Source organism: Podarcis tiliguerta (assembly GCF_965153285.1).
Source record: "Podarcis tiliguerta genome assembly, chromosome: 7".
In the NCBI taxonomy this organism is placed as follows: Eukaryota; Metazoa; Chordata; class Lepidosauria; order Squamata; family Lacertidae; genus Podarcis; species Podarcis tiliguerta.
Window position 1 is genome coordinate 80,937,606 of NC_139540.1, and position 26,000 is coordinate 80,963,605.

Sequence of the window (26,000 nt, forward strand, 5' to 3'; positions counted from 1 at the left end):
AGCTCAAATGATAATGTGCATGGTCCTCTCCTCCCGATATAAATCTCAAAACAACCCTGTGAGTAGGTTGGGCTGATCAACAATGACTATCCCAAGGTCACCTTGTGAACTTCATGGTTTAGTGGGGCTTCAAACCCTGGTCTCTCAGACCATGTTGTTAAGTCGTTTAGTCGTGTCCGACTCTTCGTTACCTCATGGACCAGAGCACGCCAGGCACTCCTATCTTCGCTCAGACCATAGTACAGCACTTTAGCGATTACACTGCACAAGCTTCAGCCATCTAGTAGATTGATATTTTGATGTGAGATTATGTGGGCAGAAGCCCCATTAATTTTGGTCAAATGTACCTCCACATGGAGGTGTTACCACTGAAAATTATATAGTGAGTCAACTGACCATTGGGCATGATCAACAGCATGAGTTTGCTCTGCTTTAGCCATTTTTAGTCGCAACAGTGGATGCATTCAGAAATTAAATGCCGACTTCAGTTTGTTGACATTTCCCCCCATTTAGGATATTTGCAAAGCATTGTGGTGCCATCGGATCGGCAGAAAATGTGAAACCAAATTCATGCCAGCTGCAGAAGGTACAACATGTGGATATGACATGGTAAGGAAGGTTTGTTTGTTTTTAGTTTGGCAATGGTTTGGTGTGGAAATGGTATGGTGACAGAAGAGAACGGGATTGTGGGAGTAGAACAGGAGTGGGAAATCAGGTGACCTCCATCCTCGCTGACCATTGGCCATGCTACCTGGGGATGGTGGAGGGTCGCAGACTCCTCATCCCTGGAGTAAAGGGGGTTCTCTCTGCGGGCCTCTCAGGACATCCCTTTTATACTGTGCTCCTAACGATTTGTGCTCATGGTGGTGTCAGGGATGGTTTTACTCCATCCTGCTGTCAGCACCATTGGTGCCAGGAAACAGTATTCTGTTTCAGGCCAGACATGCTGCTTCATTTCCAGTCACTGCAGGTAATTGCCTGCTGAAATCCTGTAACATTTTATATCTGAAATGCTCTGGTTTATTTTATTTTGTTGCCTTGCTTTTGCTGTGCAGGAGTGCCCCTCTAGTGCAAAAGCATCACATAGCAGCTAGTAAAGGGGAATGACGGGTGGGTGGTCAAGTATACATCCAACACGAATGTGCTGTTATTGCATCAATGACATGTTGCAAAATACACCTGGAAAAAAAAACCAAAAAACCTTGTAACAATAAAGAAAAATAAAGGGCCCTTTGACACCTTTTCATCACAAGTTGCAGTACATTAAATGAGTAAACTTCCATTCACAATTTACTAGGAAACCCTCATTTCCTCTATTCTTAGCAAGAGGGTTATCCGTTTTCACATATGTAAACCAAAGGTATCTTTACTTTTCTTGCAGAGCTGGTTCATATTCCTATACATTTCATATTCCATGCAACATATCAAAAGCAAGTTTGAACTTTAATATTTCAAGGCCCAATTCAAATATTCATTGTTGCCATGTTGCTGCCATTAAAAATTGGCTGCTGATCAGGATTCCCCACTACTGTGAAAATGTTTTATCTTCTGAAAAGCATCCAATAGATTATGGGGGGGGGGGCACATTAGCATCACTGGGCCCTAGAGATAAAGCAATAGTGTAGGTACCTCCCATATACAGTGGTGCCTCGCAAGACGGAAAACCCGCTAGACGAAAGGGTTTTCCGTTTTGGAGGTGCTTCGCAAAACGAATTTGCTATGGGCTTGCTTCGCAAGACGAAAATGTCTTGCGAGTTCCTGCGGGGTTTTTTCCCCTCCCCCCCCCTTTTCCCAAGCCGCTAAGCCGCTTAACAGCTGATCGCTAAGCCGCTTAACAGCTGATCGCTAAGCCGCTTATCAGCTGATCCACTAAGCCCACTAAGCCGCTAATAGCCTTTTAGCAGCTAATCCGCTAATCCCTTAAGCCTTTAATAGCCGCTAATACCCGCTAAACCGCTAATAGCGCTAATCCGCTAATGGGCTTGCTTCGCAAGACGAAGAAAACCGCAAGACGAAGAGACTCGTGGAACGGATTCTTTTCGTCTTGCGAGGCACCACTGTAATTGCATGGGTTCACTTGGGGGGGGGCATTTGACCATCCCCCTGGCCCAAGGTGGAGCTTCAGCCATTCAACCACCATTTTGATGGCAGCCACACCACAAGGAAAACTCTCTTCCATACCCTGTACTGTTTCTGCCTCCTCATTGCTTTTCTACCCTCCCAATCTCCTGAGAGTATGATCTACTAAGCTATTCATTTAGTAACACCACTTAGTCACTAGGGGTCCAAACTTCAAATTATGTGACGGCCACTTTTACATTTTAGTAACACAAGCTGGCCATGCTGTTAACTCTGAGGGTTAATTTTCTTTCCAAATTAACCACCACCCCCCAAAATTCATTCTGTATTAATTAGCAATTGTGTTGTGCTTTTTAAGTGTTAATGTGAGATACAGGTTGGCACCCTGATGGAGAAGGGAAGAGGGCTTAAACACTACTGTTTACACTAGAAGGGTGCCCCATTTGTAGTCTTATTCGAGGAAATCTGGGAGACCCGATTCAGCCTAGGTCTATAGTGGGGAGCAAAGGGTTGGAGTCACCTCCCTCCCTCACCATAATCTCGACACTTAAAAAACCCCACTGTTCATTTGTTCTTGTTTAGTCATTTAGTCATGTCCGACTCTTCGAGACCCCATAGACCAGAGCACGCCAGGCGCTCCTGTCTTCCACTGCCTCCCGCAGTTTGGTCAAACTCATGCTGGTAGCTTCGAGAACACTGTCCAACCCTCTCATCCTCTGTCGTCCCCTTCTCCTTGTGCCCTCCATCTTTCCCAACCTCAGGGTCTTTTCCAGGGAGTCTTCTCTTCTCATGAGGTGGCCAAAGTATTGGAGCCTCAGCTTCACAATCTGTCCTTCCCGTGAGCACTCAGGGCTGATTTCCTTCAGAATGGTTTGGTTTGATCTTCTTGCAGTCCATGGGACTCTCAGGACTCTCCTCCAGCACCATAATTCAAAAGCATCAATTCTTCGGTGATCAGCCTTCTTTATGGTCCAGCTCTCACTTCCATACCTCACTACTGGGAAAACCATAGCTTTAACTATATGGACCTTTGTTGGCAAGGTGATGTCTCTGCTTTTTAAGATGCTGTCTAGGTTTGCCACTATTCATAGAGTTGCTAATTTTAGTGTAAATTCATGCCAGTGCTAATTGCACAAATGGTGCCATAATTAATTTGGCCCTGCTGCAAAACTGGCACCACCTCTTGCCACACTCCCCTATGGAGAGGAAGAGCAGTGTGGACCTGGGTGATGCAGGGATTTTTTTGTCTCCCCTCTTCACATTTTTGATGGGCTTTGTGTGGCTTACATGTTTCCATAAAGAGGTGAGAAAGGGCTCCGGATAATCCACTAATCCAAACAGATTAACGTAGTTGATCTCTTTAGCGATGACTCGAAGGAGGGATAGCTCCAGTTCCTAGAAGAAGAAATATCATATCACTCTCCTTTTCCAAACTGAACTGTTGAGTCATTTGACTCCAGACTAGATTTTAAGGATATCATACACAAAGCACTTGTCAAGATGAAGGCAGACAGACACAGTTTAAGATCTTCACATCAAAGTGAACATGTGCTTTTAGGTTAAATTGGGTGTAATCCTGACTGACAGTCCCAAGAGAAGTGGTGGGTCCAGTTTTTATTTTATTTTTGTCCAAGAATAACAGGCAGGGACAATTAATCTCAGATAGATTACTTCACCTATAAATCAGATGGTATATTGTGTACAGTCCATTTGCTTCCCTTGCTGCACTCTCCTACTTTCAGTTTCTAAAGTTTCACTTGCCGTAAATCGTAACTCATTCTCAAAGCAAAAGGGGGTCATGCCTGAGATTAATCCATAACAATAACAGAGAAATCTAATGAGGTGGCTGTGGATTGTTACTTTGAAATGTAAGATTTTAAATACCAGTCCAGTAAGGGTAATTCACAGACAGAAGCAGGCTTGTGCATTCATCCAAATACAGAAGTTACATAGCAGAACTGTAGTACTTTCAAACGGATGAATATTCTTTTTTTATATATAAATAATATTTATTACTTTTTGAACAATTTAAACACTACAAAAAAACCAAAAACAAAAAAACAATACAATACAATACAAAGACACTACACAACACCTTAAACTAACAAAACCAAACAAAAACAATAAACACTCAAACAATTTCAATAACTTGTCTTTCCTTCACTTATTTCACCGACCTCCTCGCACCTCCCTTTTTGTATTCCACTTTTATCAATTGTTTCAGCAATTCCTTTCCATCTTTCTCTGTTTTCTGTCCTATAATTAACACATTCTAACCTTACTTTACCTATAATATTCTATTAATCTATTTATACTTAAATCCTTATAACATTTCTGCTAAAGCCATATAACTTCATTCCAACATTCTTTTAACATTCATTAATTTTGCAGTATTTCTGTAAATAATCTTTAAACTTTTTCCAATCTTCTTCCACCGACTCTTCTCCCTGGTCTCGGATTCTGCCAGACATTTCCGCCAGTTCCATGTAGTCCATCAACTTCATTTGCCATTCTTCCCGGGTGGGTAGATCTTGTGTCTTCCAATACTTCGCAATAAGTATTCTTGCTGCTGTTGTTGCATACATAAAAAAAGTTCTATCCTTCTTTGGCACCAATTGGCCAACCATGCTCAGGAGAAAGGCCTCTGGTTTCTTCAGAAAGGTATATTTAAATACCTTTTCAAACGGATGAACATTCTAATGTACTTCCCTAACCGGAATGCACAGATTGGCCATAACGGAAAATGCCTGCATAAAGCTGTGCTCCTGAAACATTCTCACCATCTCTGATCCATGCACAGAATCCTGCTTCCGCCCATGGATTACCATCTCTGGATCAGGGCACATATGCTGCACAGAAGGCATTCACGGCAGAATTATATTAGCAAGCTTTCTCAGTCTTTCTTCATCTTATATTTTACATATGAAGAGTACAGAGTCAGTTACGGGTGCGAGTCCTGCTGAAATTTAGAAAGGCCATTTTGCATGTTGGGTACAGTGAGTAAAACCAATGGATTTTGTTTGGCTCGCCTCCCCCTGCTCTCTCTACCAGGCCAGCTCATAGTAATAATGTTGATGATGATGATTTAATTTTATTATTTATACCCCACCCTTCTGCCTGGGTTTGCCCAGCCACTCTGGGCAGCTCTCAACAGAATATTAAAAGCATGATAAAACATCAAACATTAAAAACTTCCCTAAACAGGGTTGCCTTCAGATGTCTTCTAAAAGTCGAGTACAGTAGCACATCGGCTTATGTTATCCTCGGGTAACGTAAACTTCGGGTTGCGAAAGCGGCAAACCCGGAAGTGTTTTGCACCACGCGCATGCGCAGAAGCGCACATGCGCAGAAGCAGTCCCCACAGTTGCAGAAACCTCGGGATCTGACCGGAGCTCCGGAACTGATCCCATCCGCAACTGGAGGTACCACTGTAGTTGTTTATTTCCTTGACATCTGATAGGAGGGCATTCAGCAGGGCAAGCGCCACTGCCAAGAAGGCCCTCTGCCCTCTAACCTCATTTCTCGCAGTGAGGGGACCACCAGAAGGCCCTCAGAGCTGGACCTCAGTGTTCAGGCTGAACATTCAGTGTCACTACTGAACGCTGACTGATGCAAACTCTCCTGAATTCCTCACTCCTATTTTGGCTAAGTCAAAGTGGTGGTTTGAGAGGCCTACATCTTCATACAGGATTGTTTGGGTGTATGCATGAGTTACACATCATGACTGATGAGCAAAGGCAAACCATGTCTGGAAGCGAAGCAACTTGCCCTGGACCTATCTCCTTGTTGTGTCTTGGTGTCACCCACTTTGCCTCAGACATGTACATTTTGTGCCAGGGATGGGGGACCTGTGGCCCTTCAGATGTTGTCAGACTCCAGCTCCCACCAACCCCAGCCAGCATAGCCGGTAATGAGGGATGGTCCGACAACATCTGGAAAGCTACATTTATCCCCGGGACAAATAGTTCAATTCTGGTGGGAACCCATTTGCCTTCCCATGTGGAATGTAGCAGACTGGCTTGTCGATATAGAGAGTTCCCTTTTGTGGCTTTGAAAGGAAGGGTATTTTTGATTTCACGTGCCATGACCTTAGTTTTGTGGATGAACTTAGTTTTGAGGGAATCTCCATGCAGTGGATTGCAAATAGCTTTCATTGTATTTCTGAAGGAAGAGGCAATTGGAGGCAAACTTCCCTGGACTTTGATTCGCTGCTCCTAGCGTTGTGCAATTGCATAGGAGTTTCGGAACCAAACTATTCAGATAATTTTAAAAATTGTGGCTTTATCAACTGCCAATGGATTTCTTTAGGATTATTTTTTTTAGTTATCCTTATCATATTCTAAGGAAATCACATATGGAAGTAGTTTCTCCAACATTAGCAACTGAAATGGCAAAGATACAGAAATCTCCAGTTCTACCACTGATTGATGAGTGGATTCTGGGATGTTGGGAAATAATCAGGTTAAGTGAATGATTAAAAATTGTGAGAATTGGAGTCAGCCGGCTAATCAATAGCAGCTTTCTATCTAAGTGGATTAAATCCATACTATCTTGGGCAGTGTTAGATAGTATAGAATTATTGCTTTCTTCTTTTAGATAGTGATGGCAGTATGTTAAATAATCTTGGATATTTCCCCTCATATTATTTTTATATTTATTTTATTTTATAATACTACACAGATGATCACAAATAACTTATTTCCTATTGTTTATAATGAATCTTTTCTAAGCTTGATTGAGGGTTCATCCAGACTTTCTTTTGTGTTTGTTTCCTGGCGCTTTCTCCAGGAAAACTCACATTTTACGACCGAATCAGAGCAAATAGGTTTTCAGTATTCTGACACTTGCTCCAGTTCAGCACTAACGAGCGAGTTTTCCCAGGGAAGGCTCTGGGACAAATGACAAAAACAGGGAACTTTAAAGTGCATATCTGTTCCTGGAAAGCACAGTGCCAAAGGAAGTTGAGATGAGGCCTAAGTTTGGATCTACCAGAACTATTTTAAAGAGAAGTAAACCTTCTTAAGTAGCAACTTGTGAGGGCAGCTTCCCTTCTGGGGATTTCCAAGGTTGATCATGGGGAACCTGTGGCCCTCTAAATGTTACTGGACTACAGCTCCCATAATCCTTGGCCATTGGGCGTGCTGCCTAGGGCTGAGGAGTCGTCCACATCTGGAGAGCCACAGATTCTCTCTTTCTGCCTTAGGCCCAGAACCAGATTATAGCCTGGTGCACCTCTGCTAGATGTTCTCTTAGGGTAGAGAAGCTAAATCATAAGTTTACTGATAATCATACCCCATTTCTGCCTTTCCTCGAGAGACATGACTATCTGCCAAGGCAGGATTGTGCCTACATTACTCCTGATAACTTCTACCCTTGTGCTTTGTGGGGAACCCCATGGTTGTGTCCTAGCCTGCAATGCCCAGGTTGCTAGGTAAAGGTAAAGGGACCCCTGACAGTTAAGTCCAGTCATGAACGACTCTGAGGTTGCGGCGCTCATCTCACTTTACAAGCCGAGGGAACCGGCGTTTGTCCACTTCCACAGACAGTTTTTCTGGGCCATGTGGCCAGCATGACTAAGCCGCTTCTGGTGAAACCAGAGCAGTACAGGGAACGCCATTTACCTTCCCGCCGGAGCGGTACCTATTTATCTACTTGCACTGCGTGCTTTCGAGCTGCTAGGTAGGCAGGAGCTGGGACCGAACAACGGGAGCTCACCCCGTCATGGGGATTCAAACCGCCAACCTTCCGATCGGCAAGTTCAAGCACCACAGTGGTTTAAACCACAGCGCCACCTCCGTCCCGCCCAGGTTGCTAGCATAATTCAAAACCTCACAATTCCCCCTTATCACACTGGACTGGAAGTTACCAAGAGCAGCATGAGAGCAATCAAAAGATAGCAGCAGCCACACCACTCCAGGTAACATATGAATGAGGCCAGAGAACTCAGCAGAGAAACTTGCAGCTGGGCAAAAGGACCTGAAGAGCCGTGGGACAAGGGCACCCAAATCCTGGAGCTTTTTCAGATCAGCAGCCACTGTGTTGCCTTCTATTTTATTCCTGGAATTTGAGCAGGATGGTCTAGTCGAATGGTGCAGACAGCCCACCCCCTTTCCAAGATTTAGCTTTCCTTTTGAACTCTGATTCATTGCTGACTAAGCTTTTTTTAAAAAGGGTCGTAAATTAGAGATGTCAACGAAGCAAGACAGTGACAGCAAAGCCCCTTTTTAAGACCATGATCTGAAGCCAGAAATACTTTAGCAGGAGTAACTTGAATATTCAGCTTGATTGGCGGTTAACAAGGGCACAGGACACCAAAGGGAAACAAGTGTGCATTTGTAGATCTTTCTAATTCTTTACATTGAAAAATGGCAGGATGCATGTATTGGCTTTAGGAAAAAAAGAAAGAAAGAAAGAAAATGCCAGTAATAACCTTGTTGCACAGTTCCCAGCTAAGGGAAAACAGAATCCCTTTTCTCTATGCAGTGAGAGAAGCTCACAGTACACATCAGAACTGTGCGTAATCTGAGTTATAAATCATGAAAGGAGTTCAGTGGGCTTTTCAGTGCAGACTTCTACTTTCAATGCATGGAGAATAGGAAACCTGAGCACCAAGGCATGTGGCAGAGGTGGTGGACCTTTCTAGTGTATCTCCACTGATTCTAATCACATGAGGAGGAGAACTTCTGCTTGGGCCACCAGGCAGATATTCTAAAGTGCTGAATGTGGCAAAGCGTGTTCTCCTTCATGGAGAGCACGTGTTGCGGTGGGGGCCTTCAGGACACTCCAAAGTTGGAAGGCGGGCTAATTGATTGTTGACCACTGATGCGATTGGGGCTTCCCTTGTTGTTGGGAAGAAGTTAATGTTGCCATTTATTGATTGACAGCCAGAAATACTAAAACTCCTTGCACGAGGCTAGGGCTTCCTCTTTTCGCCAGTGCATCGGATTGCCCGTCCCCCCCTCCCTAGAATTAGGGAATTAGGGTTGTTCGCTTTGACCTTGCTATTGCCTGTCATGGGGTCGTCTGCTTTGGAGCGGGGGCCTGGTAGGAATTTGTCCATCTGGCTGATTGGCTGGGGCCATTTGGTTTTGCCTACTGCGTAGCAAATCGTCACAACTTGTAAGGTTCGCGGTTACGCATTGGTTTATGGTTTGGTTGGTTGAGGGGCATGGATTGGCTGTGCCTGCCCCTCTAATGCTGCTGCTGCAAGGGATTCTGTTAAAGGAATTGGGAGCTAACTATTGCTTGTCCACTCTGTCAAGGGGGCTCGGGCCATAGCAATGAGCTCCTGGTTGCATTTGGGGTGAGGGCAGGTTCCCTGCTCCGCGTAACCCCCAAGTGTATTCCCCCATTCTGACTTTCGCATCGTGCGGAATGTCAGTCTGTCCCCCATGGTGGGGGCAGATAGTCGCAACCAATGCCTACGCAACCACTCACAAATTTGTATTTTAATAAAGTTGTGGCCAAAATTATGCCAAAAATCTTAAACAAAAATTTCTGTGTGATGTGTGAGTTATTTGGGGTGGACCTGGGGACCTCGACACGCAATACCACATCTCACCCCACATTTCTTTGCAAAACATTACCTGAGGGGTGATGTGTAAGGAGCAGCAGCAGCCACACACATCCTCCCGAAAACCTAGGCAGGGTGTCAATTTCATTTCTCATTTTTCCAGTTGTCACTTCTGAATCAACTTCTGGTTTTCTTTCTTAAGCCCTCAAGAAAATCCATCAACATTTTAGCATGAATACCTCTGAACATTCATATCTTTATATGCAGTTTTTCCTAATCTATACATTTTTGCAAATTGATTCTCCTTATTATATTTTTGGACACTGTTTTCACTATGTGTTTTTGTGGACACTTTATCCCAGTATATGCATTTTTGGGTGCATTAGTTGCCTGGAGAACTGCATTGCAAAATTAAGGGACATGTGACTTTTAAAGGTAAAGGTACCCCTGACCGTTAGGTCCCATTGTGGATGACTCTGGGGTTGTTAGCTCATCTTGCTCTATAGGCTGAGGGAGCTGGCATTTGTCTGCAAACAGTTTTTCTGGGTCGTGTGGCCAGCATGACTAAGCCACTTCTGGCGAACCAGAGCAGCACACGGAAACGCTGTTTACCTTCCGACCAGAGCGGTACCTATTTATCTACTTGTGCTTTTACGTGCTTTTGAACTGCTAGGTTGGCAGGAGCTGGGACCGAGCAACGGGAGCTCACCCTGTCGCGGGGATTCGAACCGCCAACCTTCTGATTGGCATGCCCTAGGCTCAGTGGTTTAGACCACAGCACCACCCGCATCCCTTCTCATGTGACTTTTAAAGGATGGCAAGTTTCAGTTCTCAGATTGTTTCAGAAAGTGTGGATTGGGTAGATCCACCTTTGAATGTGAACTTAAATCTAATTTCTACCCCCCTCCCTACCCACAGATTGCTGGTGTACATACATCCCATTTGTTGCAAAAAAAAATAAAAACGAATTCCAGTATTTCTCCTGGATAAATAGTTTGGTGCTGTGTGGTTTGCTTACTTTCCTCATCAAAATCGTCAAATACCAAAAAGTGTGTTGACTTCCCAAGTGAAGGCTAGGAGACACTGAAATGGAACACACACTTGGTTGTTTTGTCTCCTGGAAAAGCAGTGTGACCTTGGACATACAGTCCAGGTGTCTCAAAGGAAAGCATAAATCTTCAAGGGAGTTCGCCTAAACACCCAAATTCTTGTGATTTAACTTGTATCTCAGTCTTAGCAGGACTTCTGAAAGCTAAGAAATGCTCACAATTTATACAATCCATGTATAAATCTTGCATATCAGGGCTGCGGTTCAGCAGCTAAGATATGTCCTCTCCTGTGTTGTTTCAATTAATGCACAAAGTGGGGACACATTGTGGCAGTAGGCTCCACCTCCCAACTTGTGGGTGTCTGTCGCATACCAATGAATATTGCCAATGAAAACATACAATGGTGGTAGGGTGTGCATGGATTCTGCTGCCCTACATGCACTCAGCACATTGCTGGGGGTAGATCTATGCTCGTAGAGTTTAGCACAGTGTAGCAGGAGCCTCTCTGGCAAATGCTCCCTTTCTGCACCCAGTGGAGCTTTTGTCTACAAACAGGGTGACAACTCCACTCAGTACTAATCACTTCCCTCCAGTTCAGGGAGTCAGGATTCCTCAGTCCATAACTGAAGCAGGAGGGAGCTTCTAAAAAGCAGTCTCAAGAAGTCAGAAAGTATTAAACAAAGTTTAAAACTGTGTGGTTGGGTGAGATAGATAATATAAGTGAGGTGGCTTCATTGTTGGTGAGACATGTGGTGTTGATGCAAAATAATTTGCACTTGAAAGTATGGAGCAATGAGCAAACATCCGCAAACACGTTATACGTTTCAGTGGTGCCGTGGAGGGCAGTGTGTCAAGTATGGCGATGAAGGGCCCAAGCCAACCCACGGACAGTGGTCAGAGTGGTCCCGGTGGTCATCGTGTTCCAGAACCTGCGGAGGAGGCATATCTCACCGAGAGCGAAATTGTACGAATCCAAGGTGATTGCGAGTTTCTTTTTTTCAAGTCTAAATGTGGTGGAATAAGCCAGATGTTGCAAAGCCATAACCATTTCTTTAGTTATGGGTAATGGCTTGCATCAGCAGCTAAGGCACAAGGGCACAATAGTGTGCTTCACCAGTGTCATTCACTGGGTGCCTCTCCTTGTTTATAGCAAACATTGCAAAACACAAGACTGGGGCTTGTCCACACTTCTGCTTCTCCTGTGCCCAGAAAGCACAGGTTCAAGTGGTTTTACCTTTGCCCCACCACTTTTCCGGGAAAACCCACTCTTTACTCCTAAACCAGAACAAACGTCAATCCACAGGGAACTTACAATTTGTTCCTATTTAGCACCAAACTGCAGGTTTTCCTGGGGGAAAGCAGTGGGGCAAGTGGAAGTATGGATGAGCCTTCTGTTTACCTCCATTTGAGACGTGTTGTGATACAGTTTTCCATAGTTCAGTAGCACAGCACACAATTTGCATTCATAAGATCCTAAGTTTCAGTCTCCAGGATCTTTAGTTAAAAGGATCTTGTTTTTAACAGGTTTGGGAAGGCATCTGCCTGAGAGCATGAAGGACTACTGCTAGTTGAATCAGACATCTCTGTGCCAAGTAGACCAGTGATCTGACTGTGGGATGGGTTTTAATGGATAATTTATCTCACATGTGGGTTGAAGAGTTTCAAAATCCCATCCTTGGCAACAAAAGCATAGGAATTAGGCTTTCAAACCCTGTTCTGAGCTGACTGTCCCTTCTTACCCTTCTTAATAAAGAATCAGGCAACAGCTAGTAAAGCAAGTTTAAAAATAAGATTTACTTACTTTATAATCATTCATTAGTTCACAGCAACAGTAGCCGGAAAAAAGTATGCACACAAAATACTTACAGTTTAACCAGCTTCAGACATGCAGCGAGCAGAGGCATGTCTGCATCCAAAGTTGGTCAAAGGAAGAGAGGGAGAGGAGTATTATATGCTCTTTCCTTTCTAGGAGAGGAAGGGAAATGACATAACACAGAGTCCTCTCTAGCAATTGTATTTCTATGGTTTAAGTATCTGCCTACCAACAATACAGCTCTGTGGACGTAGCTGCTTCTCATGCTAACTAGCAAGAGTGTGCATTTGTAAGGTCTGACTGCTAATGTACCACACTGACAGCGTCACATGCTCCTTGAAAGGAGCAAAATTCAGTGGGACTTACTTCTGTACTCCTTGGAGGAAGAGCACTATGGAGATATAAAAACCATCAATTGTTTAAAAAACGTTTGAGAGGAGGGTGTTTCCCGTAACATGAAATCTCAGCAAATACATTTAAACAGCTAAGGAAATGTTTTAAAGCACACCCTTTCTCTGGGGAGCTATGCATAGCCTCCTACTTTCTCTTCACAGGTTAAACTAAGATATGGGTTAAACTGAGGGACAGTGACTTGCCCAAGGCCAAGCATTAGGCTTTGTGGCACCACAGCAATTTGAACCTTGGTCTCCCTAGGCCTCCCTATGTTCAGCCATAACCAGTACTTCACGCTGGAGGTAGTTATTTGTTTCTGCTCCACAAAAGTTCAACCAGATGTTTTTAGGATGCTTTCTTGGCTTATCCTTGTTCAAAACCAACTTCTTAACAATTTCCTTGAGCGTTCAGATGCTGAGAGTGCATTTCCATTGCACGGTATCTGCAAAACTGGCATGGTCATGTTCAGGCTGATTTCCAGAAAATGTAACAGAGGTTTCAGGCATCTTCAGAAAATGCAGAGGGAAACACTCTGGCCAATCTTGGCTAACCAATCAAAATAAGCACAGATGTTTGTTATTGAGCACATAAAGGTATATAAGGCCATATTGAAACTGCAGTCTGCTTGCATTTTAAGGATGTAAGATATGGATATTATATTGTGTAAAATTAAATGCAGTAGAAGCCTGGTATGGTGGAATTGACTGTGCCCCTCCCAGCTTCAGATGAGGGGAGGTGCCCTATTTTCTTTTTACTGCTCCTTGATTTAAAACATACCCTACAAATGAAAATAAAATAGCATGTCAGAGGTGAAGTTTGTGGTCCAGACTGCTCTGTGTAGGCTAATTTTGTATTTGCTGCAAGTTTGTTTTGTTTTTATGGCGCCCGATATTCACTTAGTCAAGTACACCTCATGTTGTAGAGTCTATTCTGCCACCTCAGTGTGCTAAATGTGTAGACCAAGTCTTAGACAAAGTTGGAGAGATGGATTCAAAAAGGGTGATCTAGTACTCAAGAATATCCGTACTGAAACTAGAAGCCCTTGTCTGCATCCTCCAACTAACGTCTGTATTCAATTGGAATAGGAACTTTCTCAGTGTCACTTGACCTGTTTCCCCTACGCAATGTATTGTTGGTGCCAACTAGATGCTTGGTAATCGTGGCAGAAATATGCTACCAGACATTTGCCTGGTAGCTGGAGGATGTCTTCTCACTAGGGGGTAAACTTAGGATATAATATGATATGCATAATTGCAGTTCCCTGGGCTTATCATTTGACCTTCTCTTGGCACAAAGAAGAACATTCTAAGTGCCTTAATGCAGTCTCCATCAAGCCACGAAGCACATTTAGCTTTGGAATGTACACATCCTTCAACTTTATTAAAATAGTTATGGGGGATTTCCACATTGACCTCAGACCTTGACACAGATGACTTTTTAAATGTTAATTTGTTTAGGGTTCGATCTTGTAAACAGCCTGCTTTTCCAGAATGCCTTCAGCAACTGAAGGGGACAGTGGGAATGAACCTGGGACAAAAGCTTTCTGCTAGTGTGGTTTTTGCTCATCTTGAGAGTACAGTGGTACCTCAGGTTACATACGCTTCAGGTTACAGACTCCACTAACCCAGAAATAGTGCTTCAGGTTAAGAACTTTGCTTCAGGATGAGAACAGAAATTGTGCTCCGGCAGTGCGGCTACAGCAGGAGGCCCCATTAGCTAAAGTGGTGCTTCAGGTTAAGAACAGTTTCAGGTTAAGAACGGACCTCCGGAATGAATTAAGTACTTAACCCGAGGTACCACTGTACTGCAAAGAAGCCTGTACTGAATGCACTGAGGCTGATGGATTCAACTAAGCTGGAATCAAAATGTCGCTATGCGAATGGCTACTCTACCCTCTGCTTTGTGTTGGTTTATTCAAGTCCGTGTTGTTAAAATGGTTAGCAGCTGATGTGAAGTAATCTTCCTCCCCCACCTCAACATTGCAGACCGTCGCATGGAGGAAAGTTCTGCGAGGGTTCCTCTCGGATGTTGAAACTCTGCAACAGTCAGAAGTGCCCAAAGAACAGCATTGGCTTCAGAGCAGCCCAGTGTGCAGAATTCAACAGCAAGCGGTTCAGAGGATGGAACTACAAGTGGAAGCCTTATACTCAAGTAGCAGGTGAATTTAAATCTGTGATTTAAGATTCTGCTGTTTAAAGATATGGGCATGATTCCCCAAATCAGGTGCACATTTGAAGATGCCTGGACATTCCGTGTAATGGAAGGAACATGGGGGGCTTCCGTATGTGACTTTGGTGGTTCCCACTCACCTCCAGGATCACAGTATCTGAAGGACCAATTCAGCTGGGCTTTTAGACTACATATTATTTTCTCTTTGGGCTCATCCACACTTCCGTTTGTCCCGCGATTTCTAGGTATGGGTCGGAGAGGTTGCATTTTTGTTCTGCAGCTTTCTCCAGGAAAACCCACTGCTTACTGCTGAATCGGAACAAACGTCAATCGGGTTTTGTGCAGATTGACGGAAGAAATTTAGGTGCAAATGGAAGTGTGGGTGATCCTTTCTCATAAATCATGCAAACATGACCTCTGCTTCATCAGATACCTTGTTTTAAGATAACAACAGTCCAATGGACAAAAATAAACGTATGTTCATGGTTGTCTTTGCATTTCAGATCAAGACTTGTGCAAGCTGTACTGTATTGCAGAAGGCTTTGATTTCTTCTTTTCTCTGTCGAACAAAGTAAAAGACGGGACACCCTGCTTGGAAGATAGCCCTAATGTCTGTATAGATGGGATTTGTGAGGTAATAATGAAATAAGGTACTCTATTTTGCCATTCACTCAACATTCCTTATCCGTAATAAGCAATGAAGGCAAAGTGTGATGTCTGAGTACCTTTCATTTTATGTTGCTCAAGAGGGAGGGGTAAAATGTCAGGCTGGAATTAGACATTGCAGGAGTTGCATGTGGCTGATGCCAAAAACATCGCCAACAGACTCATCTTCCTCTCTTCTACCCTCCGGTCCACATCTAGCAATACAAAATTGGGTGATATGATAGCCATGTTCAAATATATTAAAGGATGTCACATAGAGGAGGGAGAAAGGTTGTTTTCTGCTGCTCCAGAGAAGCGGACACGGAGCAATGGATCCATCTACTAGAAAGAAGATTCCACCTAAACATTAGGAAGAACTTCCTGACAGTAAGAGCTGTTTGACAGTGGAATTTGCTGCCAAGGAGTGTGGTGGAGTCTCCTTCTTTGGAGGTCTTTAAGCAGAGGCTTGACAACCATATGTCAGGAGTGCTCTGCTGGTGTTTCCTGCTTGGCAGGGGGTTGGACTCGATGGCCCTTGTGGTCTCTTCCAACTCTATGATTCTATGAAAAGGATGCAGGCAGCAAAGCGAAGTGCCAAGAGGGTGAATGACAACATGGTATACATGTTGTATTGCGAAATGCTATCTGGAGAGAAAGGAAGAGGCAAGACAGGGTCACTATTTTGGTGACAGTTGTGTTTTCCCCAAAACTCCTGGTTCTGGTCTCAGGAAATGCAATATGGCTTGGAAGCTTCAGTTTGTCCTAATCAATAGATCAGTCGACTATGACTGTTTAATCCTGTGTGCATTTAGGGTCAGACTAGATGGTAAGGTAGCACCATATGGTGTTCTGCCCTGACCATGTGTAGCCAGGGATGCAGTGTTGCTCTAATTTTTAGAACAAGAAACTAGATATGGAGAAGTGAGGTAGAAGAGGAGAAAGGTTTTACACCCTCACTTGTGTTCCAGTTTTGGTGTAAAGATCAGACCAAAGATTAGCTCTCTGAAACCTGCTTTATGGTGAAATCAGTGGGGCTTAAAGGTAAAGGTAAAGGTACCCCTGCCCGTACGGGCCAGTCGTGTCCGACTCTAGGGTTGTGCGCCCATCTCACTTAAGAGGCCGGGAGCCAGCGCTGTCCGGAGACACTTCCGGGTCACGTGGCCAGCGTGACGAAGCTGCTCTGGCGAGCCAGCACCAGCACAGCACACGGAAACGCCGTTTACCTTCCCGCTATAAAGCGGTACCTGCTTATCTACTCGCACTTAGGGGTGCTTTCGAACTGCTAGGTGGGCAGGAGCTGGGCCCAAACGACGGGAGCTCACCCCACCGCGGGGATTCGAACCGCCGACCATACGATCGGCAAGTCCTAGGTGCTGAGGTTTTACCCACGGCGCCACCCGTGTCTCTCAGTGGGGCTTACTTCCAAGTAAACAGGCATAGAGCCTGGCTTTAGTTGGTTAGGCCTGATTTTGATACAGGCGCACTTTTTTTTGTCTTTTGAAGCTATTTTGGTTCTCGTGTATTGATGTAGTATAGAATTGCAATATTGCTATGTGCATCTTAATCTCCGAGCAGTAAGAGATTTCAGGGTTCCCGGCGCATCGCTTGGGTTTGGTTTCCGTGGCATGACAGTTACTAGAGGTTGCTGGCATTTTGTATGAGAGGTTTATTTATGCTCCTATACAGATTGAGCATAAGATGGAAAGTTCATAATGCTAATGCTCCCACAGATCCTGCTCTTGCATTAGGTTTGGCAGTGGGGTAGTGGTCAACTCCATACCACTTGATTCTGTGCAAGGAACGAGTCAGGCCTCTCCCCATTTCAGCTCCAGCCCCCAAACTGACAGTCCTTTGTTTTCTTTCAGACATAGACACCTTGCTGTCAGCATCTTTACCCAGGGGAGGGGGGAGGGGGAGGCCTGTTCACCTTTCAAATCTTATATTGGAAACTGAATAAAAATAATAATTATTTTTTTAAAAAAAGGGTCTCCAACTCAGTAGCGTAGTGTGGGGGGTGCAGGGGGGGCCGGCTGCACCGGCCGCAACATCTGGGGGTTAGGGTTAAGGGGCGCAAATGCACGGGTTAGGGGGCGCAAATTACTTGCCTTGCCCCGGGTGCTGACAACCTACGCTACGCCACTGCTCCAACTACAAGTTTCCGTGACGATTCATTGCCCTAGCTTACATTACAAAACAGGTATTTAACAAACCTGGCTATCTACTTAACAAAGAAACTGGTCTGGCCATTTTAGCAGTCCCTTTCTGTACGGAATCCAGTCTTACATCTGTAAAAGCACAGGCTTGGAAGGAAACCACAAAAACCCATTCAGATCTAACCCTGCTCTCATTACAATATTAAATATGGCCTCTCCTTCTAAAAATAAATTAAAGACGGCCTTGAAGATGAACATAGTTGCTCATTCTTTGTTCCTTTTTGAGAATGCAATGATACTCTGTTTCCATTGAAGTAATAAAAGTCTGCAATCCCAACCCCACTTACCTGGAAGAATGTCCACTGAATTTGGTAGGACTCACTTCTGAGTAGATGGGGTTAAGATTGCTCTGCAGCTGGCTTCCAAAAGATATACAACATAACATCAAAAATGGTCCAGGACAAGAGAACAAATACAGTGACCCACAGACAGGTCCAGGGACCTGGGTGGCGCTGTGGGTTAAACCACAGAGCCTAGAAGGTGCTGATCAGAAGGTCGGCAGTTCAAATCCCTGTGACAGGGTGAGCTCCCGTTGTTTGGTCCCTGCTCCTGCCAACCTAGCAGTTCGAAAGCACATCAAAGTGCAAGTAGATAAATAGGTACCACTCTGGCGGGAAGGTAAACGGCGTTTCCATGCGCTGCTCTGGTTTCGCCAGAAGCGGCTTAGGCATGCTGGCCACATGACCCATAAGCTGTACGCCGGCTCCCTCGGCCAATAAAGCGAGATGAGCACCGCAACCCCAGAGTCAGTCACGACTGGACCTAATGGTCAGGGATCCCATTACCTTTACCTTTACAGACAGGTCCAGACAGTTTTCCCTCAAGGAATTTGGTTTTTTCCCTTTCCTCCAGCCAGTGGAGGAACAGTGTTGGAACAGGGCTGAAAAGAGAAGCTATGGATTGGGGAAGCCCTGGCGCGAGCTAGTAAAAAAAGAAGCAGCAGAAACTGGCTGTCCCTGCTTTAAATTGTCAGTAAGGTGCTGACCCCTTCTCATTTTTTATTGTTCCACTTTTATTCTGCCGCTCCACCCAGAGGGCATGAAGAGGCCATTGGGCCTATTGTGGAGAGTTACAGAATGCAGGGGGGAGGAAGAGAGATTCCTCACGTCAACATAGTTTCATATTATGAGCAATAATACCCTGGCAATTACCCAAGGTGAATGAGGCTTTCTTTCCCCAAATGCCTGCTTACTCAGCCTTTTGTCTGGAGAAATGAAACATGCCTAGGAAATAAAATTTTAAAAGTCTGATGGTTTCCTTCTAACTTTCGCAACTGACTTATCACTGTGATCTAAACGCGGACGTTGCAGATGATCATGTGCTCCTTGCCTTGCAGGTGGTTGGCTGTGATCACGTCCTAGGCTCCAGTTCTGTGGAAGATGCTTGTGGAGTGTGCAAAGGAGACAATTCAAGCTGTAGAATATATAAGGGGCAGTACACAAAATACCACCCTACCAATCGTAAGTGTGCATTGAAACAGCATGTGTAACCTCAGACTCGTAGCTGGAATTGCTCAAGAGTTCAAAGAAACCAAAGAAATCTGTTCAGCTTTGAAAGGTTCAGTCTGCTATCTCGATTCAAACTGGTGCTAAAGTATATCTAAAGACAGATTAAAACCTGCTCCCTGATCTCAGGGACCACTATGCAAAATTTGGTTATAACTTTAAGAGGTGTCCAGATGCATATGGAATAGACAAGCAATTTCCCAAAATACAGTAGTACCTCGGAAGTTGAACGGGATCTATTCTGAATTGCTGTTTGTTCCTCCTTAAGGAGTGGGTTTTCGGTGCTCGGACATGGACCAGGAAAGCACTGACTTGTGCCTAGAAAGTCTGCAGCCAAAGTTAAGCGTGGATGTGCCCCTTGTCAGAGGCATAGGAAGATGGGTGCAGTCCGCCCCGGGTGCCATCCCAGAGGGGGGTAACAAACCTCCCCCCGGGCAAATTGCCCCGCTGTGCCACGATCAGCCCCCTGCCGGGAGGATTGCGCCACAATCGGATCCATGCCAGGAGGATCGCACCGCCACACCACGATCGGACCCCCAAGCGGATTGTGCCACCGCAATGATCGCCCTGTCCCTGTGGGCAGATCACCCTGCCCCTGTGGGCGGACCACCCCACCCCCGTGGGTGGGTGGATCGCCCCGCCCCCAGGTGGACACCGCTCCGGGTGCCCGAGTGGTTAGCTCCGACTCTGCCCCTTGTATACTAATTCCCCTCGTCCCCACATCCACCCACCACCAACACATGTTAAAACAGAGCTGGGTAGATTCCAAAACTCTCTTTGAAAACCCTGCTTTTAACCCAAGTAGGAGAGGACAGAGGAAGCGAGTAGCAGGAATGATAATCACACCACTTGGGTAACATGAAAACAATTCACTCAAGATCCATGGACCACCATACTCTACATCCCTACTTGGAGTGTGTTCTCTCCTGCCCAAGGTCTGCAAAATTAGGAGCTGGAGTGACCTGCACTATTGACCAGTGAGGGAGCGGAAAACCAGGTTCCTAATATTTAATACAGGAACTTTATACTGGCGGCCAGTCACAGAAGCTAATGTTTCACTCCATGAGTATTCCAACTTAAGTCTCAGCAGAAACAGAGCCTTAAAATTAAACAAGAACTTGATGAGTGAATAATTCCCTTCTGGCTCCCCACCTTCATGTGGCGCTGGCTAGGATACTAAACGCGGTTTCTCTTCCTCCTTTGTCTAGAGTACTACAACTTAGTTACTATCCCTGCTGGAGCACGAAGCATCCGTGTGTATGAAATGAACACCTCCAGCTCCTACATTGCTGTTCGGAGTTCCAGTAAAAAATACCACCTCAATGGCTACTGGACCGTTGATTGGCCAGGGAGGTACACGTTTGCTGGATCTGTTTTTGACTACCGAAGGCCACCTAACCAGCCGGAGACATTAACTGCTCCTGGGCCGACAAATGAAAGTGTGGTAATAGAGGTACGTTATGTTTGTGATACTTAGGTGCCATGGTCCAAACGTAGAGAGAACATTAGAATCATAGAATCGTAGAGTTGGAAGAGACCACAAGGGCCATCGAGTCCAACCCCCTGCCAAGCAGGAAACACCATCAGAGCACTCCTGACATATGGTTGTCAAGCCTCTGCTTAAAGACCTCCAAAGAAGGAGACTCCACCACACTCCTTGGCAGCAAATTCCACTGTCGAACAGCTCTTACTGTCAGGAAGTTCTTCCTAATGTTTAGGTGGAATCTTCTTTCTTGTAGTTTGGATCCATTGCTCCGTGTCCGCTTCTCTGGAGCAGCAGAAAACAACCTTTCTCCCTCCTCTATGTGACATCCTTTTATATATTTGAACATGGCTATCATATCACCCCTTAACCTCCTCTTCTCCAGGCTAAACATGCCCAGCTCCCTTAGCCGTTCCTCATAAGGCATCGTTTCCAGGCCTTTGACCATTTTGGTTGCCCTCCTCTGGACACGTTCCAGTTTGTCAGTGTCCTTCTTGAACTGTGGTGCCCAGAACTGGACACAGTACTCCAGGTGAGGTCTGACCAGAGCAGAATACAGTGGCACTATTACTTCCCTTGATGTAGATGCTATACTCCTATTGATTGACATTGTGCAGTTACATGACATGGCCTGTCCCAGATAAGGAAACCACGCGTCTGATAGTTATGGGCCCTCTTCTGACAGCTTGTGTGCCCACAACCCAAGAATTCTCTTTTTTATATGTACAATTTATTAATTTTATGATAACAAAAAAGAGCTAAAACAAAAGAAAACAAAAACATAAAAATCATACTTCTTAATTAATTGACTTCCCTCCAACTCCCCCTCCTGGTTCCATTTTTTGTACTTATTTATACACGTCCATTGAGTCTTATACTCTTAACTATCTGATTTTAAAACCTTGGGCATATTATTACATTTGACCTTTAAAAGTTCAACTAATGTAGAAGCCAATACACAAAGCTTACTAATTTTGCCTGAACATTTCTCCCTTTTTAAAGAGATAATAAAAAAGAACAATGTCCTTTTTCTTTCTAGGACTTCAAATTGTCTAGCGTGTCCACCATAGTTCATTCATTTGTTTTGCCAATCTCCTTCATCTTCTTTGACAGTGGCTTCTTCCTTCTATGGAGGTGGGCTGGTCTTGGCCTGGGGTCCGTTCTCAGATGTAGGGACAAAGTCTTTTGCATGATAAATCCATTAAGTCCTGTACCTTCCAAAATAATAGCTTCATTTTTAAAAAACAAAGGTCATTTTCAACATATTCTTCAAATCTTTATGTATCACTTCCCAGGCTTTCTTAATAATTTTACATTGCCACCACATATGGTAGCCTCTCATACCTAACCCGAGACCTCTCCAGCATGGAAGTCATGGCTGCTGTTCGCTTTTCAAGCCCCTCCTACTTCTAGGAGACAGTGGGGCTGGGGAAGATGGGGAATCTACTGACCCGTCCCCAGTGGCATAGCGTGGGTTGTCAGCACCAGGGGCAAGGCAAGTAATTTGCGCCCCCTAACCCAGGGCAAGGCAAGTAATTTGTGCCCCCCGCTGCACTGTCCCTCCCCCAGATACTCCCTCGCTCTCTCTCCGCACCACACCGCACGCCTGGCACACCCCCCCCCTCCACAGTGGGCGGCGACCCGGCGGCTCGGATCGGATTCGCACAGCCAGCACTGCAGTGAGAGAGAGTGAGTGAGCCAGGTAGGGACAGAGAGCTGCGAGTGCGAGCGCACGCCCCCCAGATGTTGCGCCCGGTGCGGCCGGCCCCCCCCTGCACCCCCACGCTACGCCACTGCCCGTCCCTCATCTCAACTACCCCTCCTCCACCTTCCTCCGCCTCAGACTGCCCTGACTCCCCCTACCCCCTTGGCACCTGACTTACAGGTGGCATGACACCCCATAAATAACAAGTCCCCTCTCTTGGGTCATTCCAGTGGTCCCCCACCTCTGCCCCGCCAGTCCCTGACGTTAGACCATGTTACTGTTGAACCATTCACTCTCTGCCTAACCTACCTTAATCGGTTGTTGTGAGGATAATTGGGGGGGGGGGGAGAGAACTAGGTACATCTTCAGCTCCTTGGAGGACCAGGTGACATATAGATGTAATAAATAAATGTATGAAGACAAATTCAGTTGCTATTACTGGGTAACATCCAACCAACATGTTCTATCAGTGTTATGCATTAGTTGAGCACTGCCCATTGTTGCTGTTGTAGTAAACCAGGGGTCAGCAAGGTTTACCGGCCATGGGCCGGATCACTCCCATGGAGATTGTCTGTGGGATGGACTGGCGCAACGCGACACCGGAAATCGTGTCTGTGCGTGTCCGCGGCACCGGAAATCGCTTTTGCGCATGCCCAGACACTGAAAATTGTGCCTGTTCAGAAGCAATTTTTGGCATCTGGACATGCAAAGACACGATTTCCGGCACCGCTCAGCGAGTCACCGCACCGCACTGTGCTGTTTTAGTGCAGCATGTGGGAGACTCGCCGAGCGGGTGGCACGGTTTGGGGGCGGCTTGTGGGCCGGTAAAACAGTCTTCATGGGCCGCATCCAGCCCATGGGCTGCACATTGCCGACCCTGTAGTAAACCTTTAGAATTTGTTTTTTATATTAAGCAATACAGTGGTACCTCGGGTTACATACGCTTCAGGTTACATATGCTTCAGGTTACAGACTCCGCTAACCCAGAAATATTACCTCGGGTTAAGAAGTTTGCTTCTGGATGAGAACAGAAATCGTTCTCCGGCGGTGTGGCAGCAGTGGGAGGCCCCATTAGCTAAAGTGGTGCTTCAGGTTAAGGACAGTTTCAGGTTAAGAACAGACCTCCGGAACAAATTAAGTACTTAACCCGAAGTACTACTGTATATAAATAATAGCTTAACAGTAAGTATATAAATAAAGAGTAAATCATTAGAAGGCATACTTTCTTTTCAGAGATTCCTCATTCAGGGAAACTCTCTTGCTAACTCCACATTCAAAATTTCAGCAAATGCTAAGCCTATGCTGCTATGTTTCCCTCTTTTGTTTTGTTTCTTAGCTTCTCTCTCAAGGCAAAAACCTAGGAATTGGCTGGGAATATTCCCTTCCCAAGGCAGAAAGTGAAAAAATGACAGCACTGAAGCCTAACTATACATGGGCCGTCACCCATTCCGAATGCTCCGTCTCGTGTGGAGGAGGTAATGTATCTCTGAAATGTTCAAAAATATAGTTTTATTGCAGACCACAGACTCTTTCCTGTCCAGGAATAGCCCTCACTAGGCACTTCCAGGCTGCTTGAAAATGTAACCTGTAGGAATAGAAAGCTCATTTATGGGCTATATAATTAGGTTGGCTCCTTCGTGTTATGTTAAATATGGCGATGGGGGGGCGCCCAATACTTTGTTACGCTGATCTTCGCTGTGCAGAGGAAAGTATTGCTTTAACATGACACTAGAAGAAGCAATACCAACCAATCGTACTTCTAAGACTTCAAGTATTTCCACATGTCACTCTGAAGAACATTATTAGCTGGCCACCAGGAAGTAGAAGGAGCAGCAGTAACCAATTAAAGAGAAGACTTCCTTTTCTGGAAATTCAGAGGCACTGTTTCTGCTTTAGTGGGATGGTAGCACTTCTGGCCCAGTTCGTCTTGATGGGCGGCTGTTGGAGCAGGAATGGCAACACACTTGAACCTGTCATTTGCAGGTGATAAGTGCTCTGATTCCCATGGAAGAGCCTTTTCATTCCCACTGCCATTCTGACTTTTCCTTCCTTGATGGAGGGCTTGTCCACACTTAGGTTTTGCCCTGCCCTTTCCAGGCAAGAGGTCTGTGCTTTAACACTCCCATGTCTGAGCGTTGGTTTTTTGTTTTGCTTTTGCCCTGAGCTTTCCCCACAAAAACCTTCTCTTTAGCGCTGAATTGGAGCAAACATCTTTCTACCATTTATCCATCCTGGAGACCTCTGACCCTTTTCCTCTGCCCCTTCCTCCCTACTCCTCCACTGGAGATATCAGTGTTGCATGCCGAGTTCCCACTCCCCCCCCCTAGTGGAAATAATGACACATGACACAATTATTAAGGTTAATGGGCTAAATAAGGCCACAGCTTTATTGGTTACAGGGGATGAGCGGTATTGGCTTAGGCATTGGTCCTAACCAACTATATCCGACTTCAGCCCGTCCGCTTGAAGTCCAGGAAGGGTTAACCACCAGTAGGGGGAGTCCTGCTGATGCACATCAACTAGGAACTCCCCCGGGGTCACCAATAGGGGGCGTGCCTTAGGCCCTCACCTCCCCAGGCTTCAGACAAGGCCATGCCCCCCAGAATCCTTTATCAGACTACCCTTCAATATGTGGGGCAGGTGATGGTGCTACCTCCCTTCTTCCATCTACAGAACAATACCAGTGCCTAACCACCAATAGCAAGAAAGTTGTGATGATTTTGCTACGAGGTAGGCGAAAACCAAGTGGCTGGTGCCAATTTGCCAAGTGGAAAAGTTCCTCCCAGGACCCTCAACGGCGACCAACCAAAGTCCATAGCAAGGTCCAGGAACGAAAACCTTATAGGGTGGGAGGGTGGGAAAAGCAGGAACAGCTGGCAGGCGGCAAAGAGGGAAATCCCCAGCCGTGTCCTGCTTTAAATAAGGCAGGCCACATCCCCAGAGCCAGCCGATTGGCTGGCCAGGAGATGACGTGGCCGGGAATCCCCCCAATTGCGCGGGGGCTAGGGCCGTGAAGCCCGCAACTCCACCTCCTCCGAAGGGCGGAAGTGGCTTTGCTTCCAGCATTCTCTCTTTCTGCTTCCTAGCTCCTCCTTGCTTCCATGCCAATGGTGGGGCTTCCCTGCTGGCAGAGCTGAGCAAAGAGGTCCCTCGGCTCCATTTGAAACATCTCCATCAGAGTAGACTGGGGCTTTGGATTGCTCTGTGAAGAAGGAGGGGTTCCTTCTTTCCTGGCTATGCTTCATAAAAAGTTGGTGGTAGAGGCAAACAGCTCTACCTCTCTTTTAAATCAGAACCAGTGAAGCCGGTGAAGGTCCTGTGTGAGTGCCTGGAGGCGGTTGGAGGATGGATGGCGGCTAACAGATTGAGGTTGAATCCTGACAAGACTGAAGTACTGTTTTGGGGGGACAGGAGGCAGGCGGGAGTGGAGGAC

The 26,000-nt window shown here is 45.6% G+C and overlaps 1 protein-coding gene across 2 annotated transcripts in view; it reads left to right on the plus strand.

The window, feature by feature from the left end:
* The window catches only part of ADAMTS16 (ADAM metallopeptidase with thrombospondin type 1 motif 16), an 84,665-nt gene that overhangs the window by 31,632 nt on the left and 27,033 nt on the right, over window positions 1-26,000 (plus strand). For both annotated transcript variants that reach the window (XM_083448556.1, XM_083448557.1), the window contains 7 exons: window positions 514-609; window positions 11,470-11,618; window positions 14,833-15,005; window positions 15,520-15,650; window positions 19,211-19,334; window positions 20,588-20,832; window positions 23,904-24,042. In XM_083448556.1, the coding sequence (XP_083304682.1) occupies window positions 514-609; window positions 11,470-11,618; window positions 14,833-15,005; window positions 15,520-15,650; window positions 19,211-19,334; window positions 20,588-20,832; window positions 23,904-24,042 (1,057 nt within the window). The remainder of the gene's footprint in view (window positions 1-513; window positions 610-11,469; window positions 11,619-14,832; window positions 15,006-15,519; window positions 15,651-19,210; window positions 19,335-20,587; window positions 20,833-23,903; window positions 24,043-26,000) is intronic.